Source organism: Coptis chinensis, chromosome 9 (assembly GCF_015680905.1).
Source record: "Coptis chinensis isolate HL-2020 chromosome 9, ASM1568090v1, whole genome shotgun sequence".
Lineage (NCBI taxonomy): Eukaryota > Viridiplantae > Streptophyta > Magnoliopsida > Ranunculales > Ranunculaceae > Coptis > Coptis chinensis.
In genome coordinates this window covers 34,312,683-34,333,887 of record NC_141464.1, presented here as the reverse complement: position 1 = coordinate 34,333,887, position 21,205 = coordinate 34,312,683, and the positions used below count along the sequence as shown (strand labels likewise).

The 21,205-nt window shown below is 46.3% G+C and overlaps 2 protein-coding genes across 2 annotated transcripts; both read right to left on the bottom strand.

Moving 5' to 3' along the window:
* Positions 1-789: 789 nt before the first annotated feature.
* Positions 790-2,207, bottom strand: LOC147475698 (ARM repeat superfamily protein). The gene is made up of 2 exons (XM_086584393.1): positions 1,891-2,207; positions 790-1,796 (listed from the first exon to the last, which is right to left on the bottom strand). Exons 1-2 carry the CDS (start codon positions 2,100-2,102, stop codon positions 1,004-1,006), a joined length of 1,005 nt encoding a protein of 334 aa, XP_086440519.1. The 5' UTR covers positions 2,103-2,207; the 3' UTR covers positions 790-1,003.
* Positions 2,208-3,508: 1,301 nt separating this feature from the next.
* LOC147475697 (inorganic phosphate transporter 2-1, chloroplastic-like) lies at positions 3,509-6,515 on the bottom strand. The gene is made up of 3 exons (XM_086584389.1): positions 5,610-6,515; positions 4,541-4,732; positions 3,509-4,410 (listed from the first exon to the last, which is right to left on the bottom strand). Exons 1-3 carry the CDS (start codon positions 6,327-6,329, stop codon positions 3,586-3,588), a joined length of 1,737 nt encoding a protein of 578 aa, XP_086440515.1. The 5' UTR covers positions 6,330-6,515; the 3' UTR covers positions 3,509-3,585.
* Positions 6,516-21,205: the final 14,690 nt, after the last annotated feature.

The window sequence follows — 21,205 nt, the reverse complement described above, 5'->3', positions numbered from 1 at the left end:
CTTGTTTCTTATTTTTCCTAAAACGCAGTATGTAGCATACAGTCAAAAAATATAATTGCATAATGGGCTGATATATATGCATGCATTATTTAGAATGTAGAAGGTGTCTCTATTATTTGTATCATATCTCTAGTTTAACTCTTAATAATACAACAGCGTAAAGCCGTAAACGGCAATTGGTCAATTGCACTCATTTTCCCCAAGCTTGATAAGTTGATTTTCTAGATAACCTTGGTGAGTACCAATAAATGATGGACAAGATTACTTCTTATGTGTTATATCTGCAACAGAGATTATGAACGCCTAATAAGAACTCCCGATGTCCTTTATTGAAGTAGTCCTATAGTTGGACTCTTGGCCGGAACTGCAGAAGCTGCAAACAAGAACACTTGAATTGAGGTACTCTTGGTCTAGATCCTAGAAGGGTATAGTCCCTCATTCAAGTTCCCTTATATCGATCAGGTATAAATTGTGGAACTAGGTCTAATGAGATATTGGCACGTATCCTTGATCAATAAGAAGTTCCTGATGGACAGGAACTTGTTCTGTTTCATGAGACTGTAGAATTGTACTCTGTGGCGCATAGATTATTTTTTTGATTGGTGGGCGCATAGAATTCATTTGTTCTTCACTTGTTGTTTTCATTGTTTAGATGTAAAGAGTCATCCTATTTCAATCAGAGTGTGAGTTAGAACACCTTTTTTTAATTCGATGAGATTGTTGTAACTGACATTTGGATAGTTGGGGTCAGGGATTGTACCTGAGATAGCCACACAAAACTCAAACTTGTCAACATAACAGGAGGCATGTTTAAGTTGGATGATGAGCCACCTCATGCTAAATCTGAAACACAGCAGAAGTGGACTGGCTGCTCTTAACCATTTCATCAGTCCTCAAAAATAAAATGAAAAGAACATTGTTGAATACAATGAGGTATTGAGCCAACTATGACAGTCTGAGAAAACAAATTACAGACCTATTCTAGATGCTCTATCCATCAGCATTAGTCGTGAGCACTAAATAAATCAGACAAGGAGTGATTCATTATCATCCTTTCTACTAATTTTACGGTATTGTTAGCAACCTTCTCTTCATCTGAATATATTTCCGTCATAATCTGCTCAAAAAGATCATCCCCTAACTGTCTTCTAGAATCGAATTCGGACTCCTCCCTTAATAGCAACAACAGAGATTTAGCTAAACCTTTAGCCCTCCATGTCCCATTAACGCGTAGCTGAAGCAATCCCGGTATTGCTCCCTCCCTTAATATCAATTCTCGGTACTTTTCTCTACAACTATTACACATAGAAAAAAGCACTCCCGCAGCATGTTCTCTACTTTGCTGTGAACCGTCCTCTACTGTCTCCACCAATGCCAAAATCCCAGCTTCTGCTTTAGCAATCTGAGTAATTCCAGTGGTAGACGAAGAAACAATTTTTTCTAGTAAACACATTGCCTTTTCAGTTATCTGCGACGCTTTGTCATAGTAGTTAATCAACTCGATTGAGTAAAAAACAGTGCCAGCTGAAATAATGAACCGTAACCCCTGATGGTTGGTTGAGAGATTGTGAAGTGTATCAATAGCATCAAGCTTGGCTTGCAAACTACAATCTGTACTTAAAAACTTGACTAGAAGAGCAATAGCACCAGAATCTGCAATTGTTGATGTGTTGGCTTTGCAGGTGGAAAGCGTTAACAAAGTAACGATTGCAAGTTCAATCAACGTAACACTTTCGCCTTCGAGTAGTCCAACCAATGCTGGTAGTGCTCCTGATTTCATGATATGAATCTTGTTTCTGTAGAAGTCCAAGTAATAAAGTTAACAAAACAAAAACTAATACAACAAATAATATATATGAAGTTTTTAAGGGTGATATATAATTTTGTTACCTCTCATTGCGACAGGCAAGACTAAGCAAAGCATTTAGACCAACTTCAATGGACTCATGATCTTGCGACCAAAGCATGGAGAGAAGAGATTCAATAACGCCCATATTGACCAACTCATTTTTTTCTGTTCTTGTTAACGTAGTGAGATGCATGGCAGCGTTGATCTTTGCTTCTCTCACGCCATGGATGAGAACTTCTGCCAGGTTCTTCATAGAAATTCTCACACCAAAGGTCCTCCTGATATTCTGCTTTGGAACTTGATTTCCTCATATCTTGTACCTTTGTTTTAGTTTGAAGCAAGGAACTGAGAATCTTTAGTTTTATTAGCTTTACTTATATGGACAACTGAAATCATAATGCGAAAATGCGAATCTAAATTTTCTTATTACAGAGAAAAGCTATATCAGTTTTTAAAGGAAAGAATATCTTAATTAATAATATTATATCATAATTCCGTATGCGTCTGGAACTGATTTATTTAGCAGATTTCCTGAATCTTATATTAATGTTTTCCAGGTGTTTAGTACTTGCTTAATTTAATGTGGAACTTGTTATATATGTTAACAGATATTTGCAAATTCAATGCAATATGAGGTACCTGGACAATATGGTAAGGGTTTTACGCCCTTCACCCAATTCTATAGTTGGTTGGAGTATTGGACAGAGGATTCTTGATAGCATGGCACAGCATATTCCCATGATCAAAGGTGATTTTTCATCTCCTTTTGTATGTAATTCTGGCTATGGTATTAGATAAACTTGTATTCACTACTTATTTTGTTTCATTTCTTTGTATATGATTGTAGATTCTAGCCATTAATAATAATCTAGAGTAGTATGTGTAAATGTATTGTTTATTTGTTTACTATGATTGTAAGTCTGGCTATTGTATTGTATATTCGTATCGGATGAACTTGTATTCACTATGACTACTTAATTTGGTTCATTACTTTGTTGATGATTTTAGATTTTAGCCATCAATGGATCTAGAGTTTAGTAGCCATAACGCTGTGAGTTTGTTTTGCTATAGCATAAACAAAGCCTAGACCAATGACTGGCAAAGTGGCACTAGCAAGACTCTCCAAATACATGCCAGAAAGACTTGTTAAGTACAAATCAGAGGTTCTTCTCTTTTTGTCAGTTGTGATCTGCAAATGCAACAAATGATGGTTCAGATAGAAAGATAGACTGTTCAAGGGCTGATACCCGAATAGGTGAACCACATGCTAACAGTAGAACCAACAAGTGGAAATGGGAGACAAAGTTCATAGTTGTAAATTTCGTATTTGGTCTATCTTATATCCACCTGGTCTGCCGCAAAGCTGGAATGTTTGTGATTCCATAGCAAACTACACAATAAGATGCAGTTTTAAGAGCAACAATATCAATCTCGAGAGTGTTTGTTTTGGAAAGGGTTATAAAGAAAATCAATGCCAACATCTTGTTGCAGAATTCATAAAACAAGTCCCAACGAACCAATTATTCTTTCTTTCTTTCTACAGTACAAAGTATAAGCATGGTTATTCTTATAGCACTTAGACTCTGTTAAGAAACCTTGATCGCTTTTTATGCAAAATCCAAATCGGAATACGAATAGGAGTGTTCTGGTATGGTGGTATGGACACAATGTAAAAATCTTTCAATCAATCAATAAGTTCAAAATTTATCTTTATTTTGGTCTTTTGAATGTAGACATTAGAGTAGATGCGATAATATCTTGGTCACGAATATTGTATAGAGAACAGAAAGACCTGCGCCAACTGGAATTGTAACAGCCCAAGAAGCAACAATCTCTTTGACTGTCTCTACTCTCACACTGTTGAGTCCTCTTGCAAACCCGACTCCCATGACAGCTCCCACTAGAGTGTGGGTTGCAGAGATAGGCAATCCCAACTTTGATGCAGACAGAACCACTGAAGCTGCTGCAAACTCAGCTGCAAATCCCCTTGTTGGTGTTAGCTCTGTTATCTTCTTTCCAATAGTTGCCATCACCCTGTAACCCCACATCATCAACCCTGCAACTATTCCAAATCCTCCCCATGCAAGCACATCAGTTGGAATGACAATTTCAGCTCCACTAACACCTCCATGGAGAATTGATAATGCAGCAGCCAATGGACCTATGGCATTAGATACATCATTTCCTCCATGAGCAAATGACATGAAGCATGCTGATAGAACTTGCATGTAACCGAAGACACCATATACAATTTCCAGCTGTGTTCCTTTAGGGCCAGAAATATCTTTGAGGAATCCAATATTTTTATTAAGTGAGGTACCCTCCTCTGGCCCTTGGTGTGTCGTCTTGGCCTTGAGGAGAAGATGACCTAGCTGTTTGTTGATAACTCTGCTGACTAGTACTGCACTTGCAGTCCCGCAGGCTACTGCCTGGGCCAGAGCTATAACGGGACTCTTGCTAAGAGGGAAAGCAGCAAAGGAAACACCAGTCACACCCAAGAACACAGCGATTGGTGCAGCTGCTGCCGCTGCCTGCCCTGGATTAGGAGCACTGTAGACAAACTGAGGAAAAAGTAAGAGAAAGAAGTGAGATTCAGAATGACTTATTCCATCATCAGTTTCTAGGGAAGTGCATGAGGAAGGAGAAAATTGCTTCCTGACTCGAAAAATTTCAAGAAGAGGGAGAAAATACCCTACGGATACATTTGTAAACAAGAAATGAAACTGCTGCTCCTATTACTGGGGAGATGAGCCATGATGAGATCACCCTGGCCAATGAACTCCAAAAGACAGCACCAACTCCACCATACGCCAGACCAAATCCAACCATGGCTCCTACTATACAGTGTGTGGTAGAGACTGGCCAACCATAATAAGATGCAACCTGCAAAACACAGGAAAGTTGTCAATGGCATGTCACCATTCCAGACTGAAAAAAATAGAAGATAATACAAGTGAGGGACTTTTTCCCATATCCACATGATCATAGTATTGCAGTATTCTACGTAAGAATATAAACATCAGAAGTGAGAACACTTTGTCAACATGCTTCCTCAACATGCAACAAAGTCATATAATAGTTTTCCCCATATCAGATGACTTTGTGTTGATATCGGTTTTCCTTCAAGATCTTATGGAAGGTATAAGTACAGAAATTTCTCTTACTGGTAGAGATTATCTGCGAAATTTCAAGCAACTCAAAACTGTGAATGACCTTGTTGATTTGATTTGTTCTTTAGGACCTTGAAATAGTAATGTGGGCATTTAGGATGGTGGGAATGAATTCGTCATTCTGTCATAGCCTTCTGTTGCAGGTCGTTCTAAATGAATTTATGCTACAAGAATGTTGCTCTATTTTGTGTTATTATATTAATTTTGCATCATTTGCATGGTGTCTTGCCCAATCAATAGAATATATCAGTGTCACGTGGAATTAGATTAGAGAGCAACTTATCATTTTCAGCCAGTCGAGCTGCATAGCCGGATATGTATAGGTAGAGTTTGCATTTTTTAAATATTGAGTGCTTTGCTTAACCATTTCATTAGGATCGAAGACATTTTAAGGCGGTGAGTATCTATGTATTTGTAGACATAACAATAGATCACAAGGCATGCCATTTTCAAAGTCTGGCGTACATTGTTCAGGGCAACATCTAGATACCTCTATGGGCAATTTAAGGTCTAATGTTTATCTAAGGAAAGAAATTAATATTGATAATTAAACATTAGAGAACCATGTTATAAGAATTTGAGTAATGCACCTGCAACCATGTACCGGCAGCAGCTAGAGAAGAAAGCAACCCTGCAAATAGCAAATTATCCTTCCCCTGGAAAACATTGGCAACAAGAATCCCTTTCTGCATTGTACTGGTCACATGTGTGCCCATCAGCAGTGCCCCTGAGAACTCTAATACAGCTGCAGTTACCACTGCTTGCCGAAGTGTCAGAGCACCTGATCCAACCGAAGTTCCCATTGCATTTGCAACATCATTTGCTCCAATATTCCAAGCCATGTAGAATCCAAACAACAGTGTCACGTACGAAAGGACCTTGTTCTTCATCCCTAACCCTTGTCCCAGTGACTTCATAAAAAATGGAAAACTGAGAGCAGCAAATGCAATGCAAATGGTTATAGCAGAAGCAGTGGTCCATGAGATGTTGAATGCCTGGGCCATGCCTTGTAAGTCATCGGATTTAGTATCCTCATTCTTTTGCTGTTCACTATCAGAGGATCCTTCTCGCTCTCCCCCTTCAGGAAAAGACGATAGAGCTGCGAAATGTGGAATGAACTTGGAACCTTTTAATCTCAGTATATGCAAGGACTGAAGTGGTTGGGGTTTGAGCAGTAAGGACTGAAACTCTCTTTTGGTCAAGGAAGGATACCAGTGTCCTTGTAGGTAGAGATGAGAATTCTGAAGTAGGAAAGCTTCTGCTCTTCCACTAATGCTTGTTGCGGAAGAGTAGCAATAAGAGGTAGACATATCTTAAGATATATTAGTAGTAGCAGCAGGGCTGAAGTAGAATAGAGATGAGAGAAGGATAAGCAATAGACAATATACTGTTAAGGTGGATTGTTTTCCATTGTATCTGAAGGTAAAAGAAGAGGAAAAATGTACTTTGCATACTTCGAGATATTTGGAAGATGAGTTTGGTGAATTAAAATGAGTGGTGGTTGTGATTTCTTCCGAATTACAACTATTTTATCCAGTACATACTTGTCTATCTTTTTCTCATGTCAAAACAATATGTAGCTGTGCGCCACTTGTTCAAGTGGCCCATTCAGATCATCAAACGTTTCACTTTTGTGGCTTCAACTACGTTAAATTCCAGCATTCCAAATAATGCTCACAACCTTCCGTCTGATGTTTTGTTTTGTATTTGATATTCCATTTTAACAATTTTTCATACATGATTCGCAGATGGAGGAGCCTATAATGTGATGTGTAATGCTCAGAGGGGTTCCTTTTCTCATTGAGTTTTTGAGAGAATACGTACAATACAGTTATTCAATTAGTACTGACTACTGATTGATGAGGGATTGATCGACATTTATCAATTGCTAGAGCACTGGCATATACGCCCTAGGATACCGTCCTCCTGATCTGGCGGAAGGGAATCACAGCACATGCAAAAGGTGGTTCCAATATGAAAATTTTCTGTGGACTTGTCCACTATGGAGTGATTTTTGGCTGCCAGAGTTGGTTCCTCCAAGCGCTCCAAGAAAATTATTAACCACACACGTCTCATTTTTTTCAAAAAAAATGATAGTTATACCTTAAAATTCTCGACTTTAAGAAGAAAGGAAATAAAACAGAAAACAAAACAAAACAAAAAATAGAAATCAAAATATGAAAAACACGATGGATACATTAAGAACAAGCTAACAAGAATATGATATTATTGTTATTAACACGTTTTTGCATGAAGAAGATGAAATAGAAATACACACGTTTGGTGACATTTCCTTTATTTCTTCTTTTTATTTCCTTTCTAAGGGACAAACTAGTAAAATTGAGAATTTTGAGGATTTTGTGCATGTAACTTCTTTTTCTTGTGGAAAAGATGGAGACGTGTATGGTTCAAAATTCTCTTGGAGCGCTTGAAGGAACCAACGCTGGGAGCAAAAAATCCCTCGTCCACAACTCCAATCCTTTGAAGGGCATGTGGGCACTAGGGCTGAAACTTGAGTCGGATTAGCCCAAGCCCGATGGACTAAAACCTAACTTTTGTTGATTCTGTGCAATGTTCTAAAAAACGTTAGGCGGTAGTCGGGCGGTGGGAGAGCACCTAGCTCCAAGCTTTTAAAAGCAGCTTCTGCTACGCAATTTAAGCGCTAAGGTTTTTTTTTTTTCAAATATATCTTATAATATATATAGTAATACACACCTATACTACAAAAAATGAAGAAAATCATTTATCATAACTCAAAAAATGAACACAAACAAAAATACTTATTACAAAAATACGTAATAGTTGAAGAAAATCAACTTCATATAAAAACATACTCTTTCTTATAGTAACATATAATTTACATTGAACTTTAGTCTAGCTTTTAAACTCATTCAAATCTTAAGCCTACACGGGTTTTTAATTTTTAACATTTAATTATTAATAATTAAAAAAAAAAAAAAAAAAAAAAAAAAAAAAAAAAAAAAACTTGACAGGACCGCCTAATCAATCCACCGATTTTTTAAACGACTTGAGCCTAGGCGAGTCGGTTGGGCACCGCCTAGACCGATTTTTAGAATAGTGGCCCTGTGCTAACATTTCATATATGTGGTTTAGGCTTGGTCTTGTAAAATCAAAGCCCGATTCAGTTTCGGGTTGGGCTTGGGTTAGCTAGAATATCAAATAACCGAAAAACCCAATCCCGTGTGCATATATGTACGTATATATTTCATTCATTCTATTATGTTATATTATTTCCTTATAAGGATTTATTCTTTTAAAAAAAAAATAAGGTTGAGGATATCAATTGAAGAGAGAATAATTGAATCAATTAGGTTAGTTTTCCTTTCAAATAATCAAATTCTTTTGATTTAGTTAGAATATTGTAATTTCGGTGTTATTTAGCTCTTAATTTATTTATTTAACAATTAAAAGGGGGGTTGAGTTTTTCATTGTTTAACATTGAAACTCGAGAAACTTGACCAACCCGGCCCAATCCGAGTTGGGCTTAGGCTGAAAATTTAAGGACCAATTAGAGCTTGGTCCCGAGCTCGGGTTGAAACATTTGAAACTCGGGTTAAACTTGGGTTAGGCCTCAACCCGACCCAACTCACCCGAGTTCCACCTCTAGTGGGTACTGCGCATGCATGATTTCGATCACTCTCTCTTTGTGTGCCAGTCTTCCTCTTGAAAGGAACGTTCAATTCATAGGCACTCAAACTTGACAATCGAAATGTCCTGTGGTGAGATTTTGGGGTAAAATGTCAACGCAGTACTCACTTCTCACAAACCAGCAATAAAGATTTTGAACTTACGAGCGATAAAGATTTTGCTTTCAAGTGCTTCTAAGAACATTCTTCCTACTAAGAAAATTCTTTAGTGGCCCTTGAAATTTCATCCTTGTTGACTCCGGCGTCCGCCCTTGCTTTATACGGTTCATTTAGTGAGTATCCCAACATTTTACACAGAAATCCTATCATAATATAATTAATTTCGAGATTGTAAGCTTCTAGCTACTATACTTTGCTTAGCTTGTGAAGTCTCAAGGCTTTCAACCACCTAGGCCTACACTCTCAAGGCTCTTAAATAAATACATACAAAGAGACCAAATAACCAAGGGCCTATGCTATTAAAGTTCAAACATCCAAACTGCTGTTCCATTTATCTAACATATTTAGGAATTAGGCTTCATGTTGTTGACATAGTGATGTTGTTCAAGATTTGAGGACCAATAAGTGGAGGAATATTTTATAAAACATAGGGTGAACTAGTGTTACTCCCACTAGATGAGCCAATTAGAATTTTCCCTCTACTGTATGGGAAATTAGGGTCTATCCAAAATACACACAAAAAAAATTCGGTCAAACCAATTTAACTGAATTTTGACCAAATTTTTTTTGTGTGTGTAAAGGTGTGATATGATAATCCCTTACAAACAGTCTCTGGGGGACTGATATGGATGGATGGGTGAGACCGAGTTCGGCTTTTGGAGCGGAACCGCCTTACGATCTTCTCTTGAAGTTTTGGGGTCAGAATCGAATCAGGTCTGGCGTAGTTCATAGGAGTGGTATTTATAGAGATTCGGAGTCTATCCTCACCCTCCACGTGTAGAGGATATCACCAACGTGGGGTGTGGATCATGGGAGCATGTGAGAAATATCTACATAGGTCTGCGCGATGATGAGGAGGACATACCGAGCAAGTAGCTTGGCGTCGTGGATCGCTGATCGATCGATTAGTGCAAGTACTCCGTCGGTCATGATTGCTTATGGATAGGGAGTATGTGTCACTGCCTGATGTAGTTCGCGTGATGTTGCGATCTGTCTTGTGGCGCGCTGTTGGCTCGTGGATGTGACCTGATACCACAGTCGGTGCCTTAGTTCCACTATGCTAAGCTGTCTTTGTATAGAGAATATCACTCCCCACACCCTCTTAGTAGGTTGTGAAAACGACCGCCGAGAGAGAACGGTGGCACGCCAGCATTCTATGTGATAGTTGGGGATCGCCACGATCATCGCTGTAGAACGACTAGTGCTAACCGCTGAGTTGGTTAGTGCGATCGTAGGACGCGCGTGCAAAGACGTGATGATGATCCGAAAGCGATTCAAAGAAAGGGAACGCGTGGGCCCGCTTTTCGGATGTGAAAAGACAAGACAGCTTACTTGGAAGTCGGGGGGCTAGGGCTACGGTGTAATCATAATGCCTTGAAATTGAGGGCGGTTGTTCAAAAATCTTACTTGCTTGGATCGAGGCTTCATTTGGCTACTTCGCTTGGTAGAGAGAACTTCATTAGCGCCCAACCCTCGTGTTAGTTTTTCGCCATTTTGAACCCGCTTCCCTTGTTTTTAGTGTTAAGCTTCGTGCTAGAGTTGTTAGGGTGCTCTGCTAGATACCGGAGCTAGGTTTGTTAAGTTTAGAGGAGAAGAATGTCGGATTCTGATGACACTCGCTCGCATCGGTGCGGAAGCTTGGTTGGGAAGAGAGAGGAGGAGATGATGAATCACCGGTAGTCAGGTGAGGAGGATAGGGATGAGGTCGAGGTCGCGAGTGAAGAAGGCGATGCTCGACCGCTTCGGGTTGCCGACGCTGGCACTTCAGACGCCAGCGGAGAGGTCGGCTTCGAGCGAAGTGCCGCTGGTCATGGATAAACACGCCTTTGGGCGCTTCCATACCCGAGGAAAAGATATGGTATAACCGTAGAAGGTCCGGAGATCCACGAGCCCGACCGAAGCGCCCCGGTCTTTAGCGATAGGTACGCCCCATCGCACCACCACGGGTGATCGCCCTGTGAGGGGCACCGAGGGCGCATGACGATACCCTTTCCGGGTTGGTTTGTCAATTTTGAACCGCCGGGCAAAGCCTGCGGTTCCATGGGGTAACACCGGCGGTTGTTAAAGGTGTTCGACCGTTGAACGCCGGTGAATACCGATCGGTCGCCGATATTATTGAGCACTTCACTTTGAAGCGATCTAGGCATACAATTTTAGCTTGCAAACCCGAGCTACTCGTCGCCTCGCTCGATGGAGCGAGTAACGAAGTCTTGGGATAAAAGACCGCTCCTCGCTAGTCGGTAACTACCGCGGCGAAATGGGTTCGGTGGGACAGAAAACGCGTGTGATTTCACCGGTGGGTACCCGACGCTTTCTTAGGTTTTTCGCCGATATCGATTGATTTTGTAATCGATCGAACATTTGTTGTTTTGTCGCTTGTACAGATAATTCGACCGCATGCCAGAATTTAACCGAAAGCAGTTGATCGAGATTCGCCGGCCTTCGGACGAAAAATCGCCAAGTTGCCGAGGTCGCCGAAGTTCTTTAAGGAGCGTGGAGGACCTGGGCTTCGGAAGAGAAGAGAAGCTCGAAAAAGTAGGGCTCGTGGTAAGGGAGCCCAAAGCAAATGGTTATGGAGAAGCGTGGAAGTGATTTGGTGACCGTGGAGGATAGAAACCGGGCCGATCGGGTGAAGCGACCCCTGGGGTGCTTTGGGCCCTCCGGTCCGGTCGGGGCATGGGTCGGGAGGATGCTCCTTCGACGCGTTGAGGGCGTTCCTTCCGATGTTCCGAGTACCGACCGCTAAGATCGCGAGGGTGGCCCGTGATCGCATTGCAGGTGGTGAGGTGCGAATGGGTGGGAGGGCAGCTCGCAACCCGAGGTCGAGGCCGATGCCCCGACTTCAGCCGTTCTAGCCGAGGACGCCGGAGGAGGTTGCCCCAGAGGTCATTCGACCCGGTGGTTGGAGATGCCTCGTGCAAGATGAAGGGGAAGGTTGGCTCGAGAGAACTGGTAAGGAGCCGTCCGTATCGGGTAAGGACGAAATGGAGCGCAACCCGATGTATGTTGATGAAGTAATCGGGAAGAAGCGCCTGCGGAAGAGGTCGGATCGCAGCTACAAGTCCGCACCCATAGCCGCTTTGCTTGCTAGAAGGGATGACACTTGATGGTGACAGAAAGACCTTGACTCCAAGGAACTAGAGTCGAATGTGAGAGCGGTGGATAAGGCGATTTGCCCGGTAAGTGGAAGTGTTATTACCGATTGTGTTATCCCTTATTGTACATCGCTGCTTATCGCTTGTTTGCGTAATATGTGTGAAGCCGCCGCAGATGGTTGCCGGGTATCGTAAACCGAAGACAACCGCCTTTGTTTGGTTTGAGATGGAGAAGTCGGAGGTTGAGGCCTTGAGGCTTGAGGTCTCCGATCTCCGGCGATATCTCAATCGGAGAAGGTGGAGCTGGAAACGCCGGCGCAATTAGTTACACCGTCTCGAGAGGGACGCCGGCCGTGAACGAGGCGGCCGGGCCGAGGCATGAGGTCGATGATCCGGAAGAAGAAGGTCGTTGCCGCTAATACGCCGCCGCACGCCAGAAAGCTACCGCAATGGAGGCGGGCGCCTATCTTGCCATCCGTGGCTTGAAATAGAGGAACCGGAGGCGGTATGGCGACCTGCCCGAGGAGCCAGCTCGAGGACCTGCAATAGATCGACAGGTCGACTCGCTCGAGGTCGGTCGTGCTGGTTCTGCGGTCGTTCTTGCTCCTGCTGGTGAAGTGGTTGCGGATCAACCTCCCGTCGTTGGCGGTCCGGTGGGACGCTTAACCGGCGCGAGATTACGCGCCTCCCCGGTGATCCGGAAATTGTCCCTGCGCCGGACGCCCCTCCGGGTTGAAGGCTTTGAAGATGTTGTTTGAAAGTTGAAGGTCTGGTTTTTGCGTTTGTAAGCGGCCTCTGGCCTAAAACAATAGGGCTGTTTTCCCGGGGTTACCTGGGCAGTTCATCTTTTTCTTTGTCTGTGCTTATGATAATCGATGTTTTAACTGGCCGATTTCTGGGTAGACCCAAAGCAGCTTCGGCTTATCCGGCGCACTGGTATCGGATCGTGGTCTTCGTTGCTAACTAATTGTTTTATATTAATGCCATGTTGTTATCCGTTGTTTTTCTTCCTTGCGTACTGTATGTCTGTCTGATTTGTATGCCCCTCGGGTTGGTGGACTTGTATCGCCTTTGAACGGTTTTGGCGGAGGACGGTGTTAAAAGCCCCCTCTAGTTACTCAAGATAGGTACGACCGAGTGGCCCCGCGAGCAATGGTCACTTCCATTGCAGAAGGCGTGGCTTGGCACGCGTGCGGATATGAACGGTTTGGCGAATATGAAATGATGGCTGCCACTTGATTGGCGCTTACGCCTCGATGCCTTAATTAGCTGCCTCGGGAAGAGACGCTTTTTGCATAAATAGAACCGCTCGGGAGAGCGATGGCATTTGGACTTCCTTTTGTCGCTATCTTCAACCCACCGAACGCGTGTTTGCTTTTGTTGGTCATCTCCTCGTATGGTGGTTCTTTCGCTCTTTGATCATGCTTGAAAAGATGCTATCTCTTCCTCATTGCCTCTGTTTTGTTCTTTTTGCTTTAGCTTTCCTCATGGCTCGTTGTTACGCTTTTGGTGTGGGTGAGGCGGTCTGCGTGAGAGAGCTCCTCATCGATGGAGGAGATGGAGTTCCATCCGCATGTGCACGGGTGACCGCGGGCAAGAGGAAGGTGGTGGCATCGGGGTCCAAAAAGCTAAACGGCCCCGAGGTCGGGCGAATCGACCGGAGGTGTGGTGATCGGTCGCCCCATCGGGAGGACGGTGTTCCTCGGCCGAACGGATGGACGACTGGACCCGGGGCGACGCCGCTGGGAGTTCGCGCCACGCTGGGGACGGGGGGGGCGAAGTTCTTCTACGCCGGTAGGTCGGGAAGAAGCGCGGCTTTGAAGCCGCTCGACGACCGCAGCTTCCACTCTGCTATAGCGACCGGCCTTCCGAGGGGTATCGTCTTTGGATGGGGACAAGGCCGAGGTTGAGGACGAAGATATGGATACGCCCCGGGGACCATGGACATGGCGAAATGCTTGGTGAGTATATCGCTTTTGTTAAATTCTCGCCGCTCTTCTCTCGATTGATTTTCATTGGCTTTTGTGCTTGCGCTTTTTTGCCGGTTATGATAAGTTGAAGAACGCCAGTGCAACGACCGCTATCGATGTTGATGCCCGAAGTCGAAATGGATGTCCGCGAGGCTGCCGGTAGCTGACAAGAGAAGGTTGGAAGCTATGTCGGCTAAATGTCGTGCTGTTGCTGATGAAAATGAGAAACTTGCTGCGTCTGTTGTTGATTTGCAAATGGAGATCACGGAGGTGACCGAGTACGCGAAGCAATGCCAGAGGTTGCTCGTAAGGCTCAGAACGCGTATACCACTGCCTGTAGTGAGTACGCCAAGCTGGACGAGAAATATTGTCAGCTGAAGAAGGCGGATGGTGCTCAAGAGGCCGGTATGCGTGTTGTTCTCATGAGCCGCCGATATGTTCCCTCAACCGCCGCTTCCCGAGGATAAACATGTGGTCGCTCCGTGATGCTGATTTTGTTTATTGGTGAGGATACGTTTTTTGATTTGTCTGTTTTGATCGTGTGTTTTCTGTGCCCCTATGAGGGTTAAACATTAGAGCTGCATTTTCGGCTTGCCCGAAAGCAGCTTCTTTTGATTTTGAGAACCGGTTTCCACTAAAGTGGCGCCGCTCCCCTTTGGTATTTGCGATTCGGTAGCCGACTGGATTTTCGGGTAGACCCAAAGGTCAGTCGGTGCTTCGGATCGGATTAATACCGATATGTTTTGGTTTGATTTGTTCACGGCTTTGATTCTCGCGCGACGATTTTGGTTCTCAAATGTATTCTTGCTACATGTCAGGCCGCTATGATAATGTATGGGAATACGCTATGTGAGCGTTTGATCTTTTAGGACGAAAAGGGGGCTTTGCCCCTGTAAGCTCGTGGGCTATGGTGCTCACTGGGAGCGTTCTTCGTTGATTAATCCTAGGAGTGCCGGTCCCCGTCTAGTAAGAATGAAAGAGGTTATGAGCCTGTAAGCTCCCTAGAACGTCATGCTCGTATGAGCGTTTGTTTTAGTCGCTGAGGGCGTTCTGTTTCTGAGAGCGTTCTCGCTTAGTTGATTCGAAAAGTATATGCCCCCAACTTAGCGAGATTCGGAGAGGCGATGAGCCTGTAAGCTCCCGAGCGCCCCGCTGCATGAGCGTGTTTAGCCCCCGAGGGCGTTACGCTCCCCGAGTTCTCGCTTAGTTTGATTCGAAAAGTATATGCCCCCAACTTAGCGAGATTCGAGAGGCGATAGGCCCGTAAGCTCCCGAGAGCGGCCCGCCGTGATGAAGCGCGTGTTTAGCCCCTGAGGGCGTTCTGCTCCTGAGAGCGTTCTCGCTTAGTTGATTCGAAAAGTATATGCCCCCAACTTAGCGAGATTCGGAGAGGCGATAGGCCTGTAAGCTCCCCGAGAGCCGCCCCGCGCATGAGCGCCGCGTTTAGCCCCCGAGGGCGCTTCGCTCCTCGAGCCGCGTTCGCTTAGTTGATCCTAGAAGTATAGGTCCTCAACTTAGCGAGACTTCGAGAGGCGATGAGCCCCCGTAAGCTCCCCGAGAGCCGCCCCCGCATGAGCTGTTTTTAGCCCCCGAGGGCGCTTCGCTCCCCGAGCGCTTCTCGCTTAGTTGATCCTAGAAGTATAGGTCCTCAACTTAGCGAGACTTCGAGAGGCGATGAGCCCGTAAGCTCCCGAGAGCCGCCCCGCCAGATGAGCCGTGTTTAGCCCCCGAGGGCTGCTCGCTCCTGGGGAGCCGCTCTCGCTTAGTTGATTCGAAAAGTATATGCCCCCAACTTAGCGAGATTCGAGAGGCGATAGGCCCGTAAGCTCCCGAGCGCCCCCCCGTATGAGCGTGTTTAGCCCCCGAGGGCGCTTCGCCTCCTGGGAGCCGCTCTCGCTTTAGTTGATTCTAAAGTATATGCCCCCAACTTAGCGAGATTCGGAGAGGCGATAGAGCCCGTAAGCTCCCCGAGAGCGCCCCCGCGTATGAGCGCTGTTTAGCCCCCGAGGGCGCTACGCCTCGAGAGCGCTTCGCGCTTAGTTGATCCTAGAAGTATAGGTCCTCAACTTAGCGAGACTCGGAGAGGCGATGAGCCTGTAAGCTCCCCGAGAGCCGCCCCGCGATGAGCGTGTTTAGCCCCCCCCGAGGGCGTTACTCGCCTGAGAGCGCTCGCTTAGTTGATCCTAGAAGTATAGGTCCTCAACTTAGCGAGACTCGAGAGGCGATGAGCCCGTAAGCTCCCGAGCCCCCCCGCGCATGAGCGCTTAGCGTTAGCCCCCTCGGCGCTTCGCTCCTGCGCTTCACCGCTTAGTTGATCCTAGAAGTATAGGTCCTCAACTTAGCGAGACTCGGAGAGGCGATGAGCCTGTAAGCTCCCCGAGAGCGCCCCCGCCAGATGAGCGCGTTTAGCCCCCGAGGGCGCTTCGCTCTCGGAAAGCGTTCGCTTTAGTTGATCCTAGAAGTATAGGTCCTCAACTTAGCGAGACTTCGAGAGGCGATGAGCCCGTAAGCTCCCGAGCCGCCCCGCGTATGGCAGCGAGCGCTGTTTAGCCCCCTCGCTTGCTCGCGGGAGGTGTGGTTTGGAGATGTGAGTAGACCCGCCATTTATGATACCTTCTTGATTTTCTTTCATTTGAACTTTGTTGTGCCTGGGAACAGGAATTACAATGCGTAATACAACTATTGGAAAAATTGCTTTAACAAGTATGTGTTCCAAGGTCGTGGCAAGATCTTTCCTTCTTGGTTTTAATCCAATACGCCGCCATTGCCAACGACATATCGCCCACGCATGTGCGGCCTTCCCATGTTGGTGCTAGCTTAGCGCCGTCTTTGAGTTTTCTTCAACACGATCCCCCGTTGAAAAGATCGTGGATGTACTCGCTTGTTGTAAGATCTCTTGAGGACCTGTTGGTAGGTCGCCACTGGACGGCTTGCTAGGTCACGCCGCTCTCGAGAAGGTCGATCTCGAGCTAGAACCGAAATCATTAAGTCCCGCTTCGACAAGTTCAGATCGGGTTGTCGGATTGTCACCGGGTGGGTATGACGGCTTCGTGCCATAGCATAGGGGAGAATGGGGACTCGCCGGTGCTTGAGCGAAATCAGAAGTCACGATGAGCCCGTGAGTATGTTCTCCAAATTGATTGGGCCACCGGCTTTTGTTCTTTTCAATTTTCTTTTCAAATTCTCCGAATGGCTTTATTGTCGGCCTCTCTTGTCCATTGCTTTGAGCGCATCGCGGGTGTGGAGAATGCATGAACGATCTTCCATTTGGCCGTAAACTCTTTGACCGCTTTCCCTTTGAACTGGATCCATTGTCCATCACCGCCATGTGGTAAGTTTAACCGGTGATGATATGGGTCCAAATGAAATTTTGACGCTTTGATTCTTTGACGCGGTGCTAATGGAATTGCTTCAACCCACTTGGTGAAGTAGTCCGCGGGCGGCAAGGACGAAAACGAAGCCGGTGCTCTTTCCGAGGGATGAACGGTCCCATAATGTCCATGCCCCACATGTGGAACGCCAAGGACTCGCGATGTTAATCGGCCATGAAATGGGTCAGATGATGATGTCAGGCCCAAATGTTTGGCATTTGACACATTTGAGGACATACGCTTTAGCGTCAATCTGCATACGAGGCCAGAAGTAGCCTTGGGAGATCGCCTTGTGGGCAAGTGAGCGACCTCCAGCATGGTTGCCGCATTCTCCTTCATGAATTTCAGCAAAAATTAGCTGGCCTTGTTCTGAACCGATACATCTCGTGAGGTCCCCCCCTGGATTTGCGGAATAATCTGTCGTTCACCAAACAATAGCTGCGTGCTTGATGTGGAACCTTCTTAGCTTTGGTGCGCTCCACTGGGAGTGTGCCGTACTGGATGTACTGTATAATAGGCTGCATCCAGGATTGACTCGTCTGATCTTCAGATAGTGGGAACAGGTCGCTAATTGTGCGCGCGGTGGGTCCGCTTTGGTAGGTCGGGTCGATCGACCACTTCGATAAGTAATTGTCGAGGGACACAGCTCGCGTCCGAGTGGCTAAGCACGCCAAGCATCTCCGTGGACGGTTCGCCACGCAAAAAAATGGTGTATCGTCGCCTCGCTAAATGATGGAAGCAAATTGTTAACAACTTGAAGGTATTTGGAGAGGTTACCTTCACCGGTAGTGTACTCTTTTTTGCAACCCGGGCGAACGACCGGGCCATGAAGTCACTAAAGATTTGGATCTCTTTTACTCCGAGCTGGATCGCAGCGCGCATTCCCATTATTAGTGCTTCAGACTCGCCGTTCTTGTTGTTGACGCCATGTCTATAATGAACCGCCTTTTCTACCATAGCTCCCTCGGGGGAGACTAAGACGATTCCCATACCACTGCCTCCAGGGTTGCTGGAACCATCGACGTAGAGAGACCAGACTGTGTGCATGCTCGCTTTCTTGGGTGCGACCTCTGTTTCAGCCTCCCAATTAGGGTCGTCGACTGGGAAATCGGCGAGGAAATCTGCCACGACCTGGCCCTTCTGTGATATGCGCGGGACGAAGTCGATGTGGTGTTCGCCCAGCTCTTCGGCCCATAATGCCATCCTTGTAGTCTTGTTTTCTTTGTGGAGAATCCTCTTTAAAGGAAGATCGCTAAGCACCTTGATTGACGAGCCCGAAATATGGTCTAAATTTTTCGCGTCGAAAGTACAACAAAGCCGGACGGCTCTCTATGTAGGAGTAGTTCTTCCTCGGCCGGGTAAGTGTCTTGCTTGTGAAGTAGATCGGCTTTTCTGAATTGTGTTCGCCCTTGAATAGGATCAACTAATGGCTAAATCGGATACCGCCGTAGAGCCCCGAGTTTCGCCCGTCTGGGTTTGGCAAGGATCGGAGGTGTTGTGAGGGTACTCCTTGGGGTAGCTTAATGCTTGGTGGCATTGATCGCTCCATGAGAATTGCTCGCCTTTCTTTAGTATCCGTAAGAACGGTCGGCATTTGTCCGATGCTCGATATGAATCGGTTGAGTCAAAAATGACCATACCCGACAACTTTTGTATCTGTTTTTTTTTTGCGGGTCGGGCATGTCGATGAACGCCAATTTGGTCCGGATTTGCTTCGATGCCTCGTTGTGAGACCTGATATCCGAGAAATTTTCCGGAGGACGCTCCAAAAAGACACTTTTCTGGATTCAGCTTCATTCCGGTTCGTCTTAGTCCGAGAACGCTTTGCTCGAGGTGAGTGAGGTGATCACCGCTTTTTTTGCTTTTGACCACCATGTCGCCTATGTAGACCTCCATGGTATCTCCTAACATGTCCCGAACATGTTAGTTACTAGCCGCTGATAGGTCGCCCCCGCTCTTTAGTCCGAACGGGAGAACGTTGTAACAATAAATTCCCTGTTCAGTGATGAACGATGTCTTCTCCTGATCTTCTTCAGCTAGTGGTATCTGATTATACCCGCTTATACGGCCCATGAATGATAACATACCGTGCCCACAAGTCCGGGTCGACTAGTTGGTCGATTCTTGGTAGGGGAAGCCGCTCTTTCGGAGTTTCTTGATTGACGTTGGTGAAGTCGACGCACAATCGGACCGTGCCATTCTTTTTCGGGATTGCCACTATGTTGGCGACCCATTCGGGTAGTCGACCTTCCGGATGAAACCTACTTGTTTGAGCTTATCTACCTCGCCGTTGATTGCTTTTGAAAGCGTAGTGACAATCGCCTAGGACGCCGGTCGAACGGGTTTGGCGCCCGGGGGGTTGACATTTAACCGGTGGCATGCAACACTAGGGTCTATCCCAGTACATCGATATACGACCAGCTTAACACGCCTTTATTCATAGACGTAAAGTTTACAAGTTGAGCCTTAAGTGTGGGGTCTAGGTTGGCTCCCACATAGACGAAGTTTAGGGTCGCCTTCGGTTCCGGTGGTTCACTTGTCGCTTGTCTTGAGTCGGTGCTTGGCTCTCAGGCGCTCGGCGCTTTCTCGCGAAATGCGCTCGCGCGTGCTCTATGTTGGTGCTACCGGCGGTTTGGAGTCGTCGGGAACTGACGCCCTCTCGTGGTTACGACAACGGGTCAGAGATGACCGCTGTTGGCGTGACAACAAAAACTGGGGTAGTTCCCTGCCATTCTTCTGGTTGGAGGGGAGGTTGTGGTGGTATCACGAGACTCTGCTTGTTCGTGATGCTTTTCGATGGGGCTTACCTCCATTATTTGAACCGCTGTTGGTTCACCCGCTTTGGTAGTGGCTGAGATCGGGCCGGAGAGTGGAAACTCTTTACCGGAGCCCCCAACAGCATCGCTTTTGTTGCGCTAGCTCTCACCTCAGCCACTAAATCCTTGGCCATTGTATAGTTGGTAGGTTCGTTGCTGACGGAGATGGGAGGTTCCTCGCTCTTGGTTGCGGCAATGATTTGGTTACAATGATGGGCTTCGAAATGGGTTGCTTCGGTTCCATCATTCCCTTTGGGCCGAAAAACGATGACCCGATGCAGCGCGGGATGGTACGGCCTGCATCCGATGTATCCAACGCCGCCCTAGAATGGCGCCAGGGGACGACTTTGGTATCTAGGACGCCGCGCTGTTGAAGCCGACTTTTGTCTTCCCGATCCCACCGACCGGGAGGATGATGTCTCCTATTGGGTCGGCTCGAGCCGCTTGAATCCGGGAGGGGTGCAATGGGGTCTATGAAGACCGACTTTGGTAAGTTCATCTCTTGGATCGCGGTGATAGAACAAAATATCGCGACGAGCTGCCAGTGGTCGATCAAAACTTCGCTTTGACGGTCCAAATCCACGATTTTGACGTGGACCACGAAAGTGCATCGTTATGCGGGAGGCGTACCTTTGTTGAGGTCGACCTGGAGAAGGTGATATCTCCCGCTCTTCTTCCCCGAATCGCGCGCATGGCCGCAGTTGTGAAGAGAAATTGTATACTTCATGGGAGGGCTTCTACGCGCCTTCGCTTTTTCCCGCGAGCTTGAGGACGGAATCATCTTGAAGAGTGATCATGTGGATGGTTCTGCTGCGTTCGCGCGACCTCCCTCTCGGCCGGACGGTGATCTTGATGGATGCGTTCTCGAGCCGCCCCCTCGATATGAGGGCGACTTTGAGAACGCATGTCGCCCTTCGGGTGGGGACCTCGCTTCAGATTCCCGCGAGCCATGAGTTTGTGGCGCAGTCGCCGCCGTATATTAGTGTATTTGCTTTGATGTGCCCCGCCGATCGTCTTGCAAGTAATGCTTAAGCCCCCGCCAGACGCCGGTCTCGTGGCAGTTGGCGCGGTGAAAAGCGCAGTAGGGCTGGTCTGGGCGATCTGTTG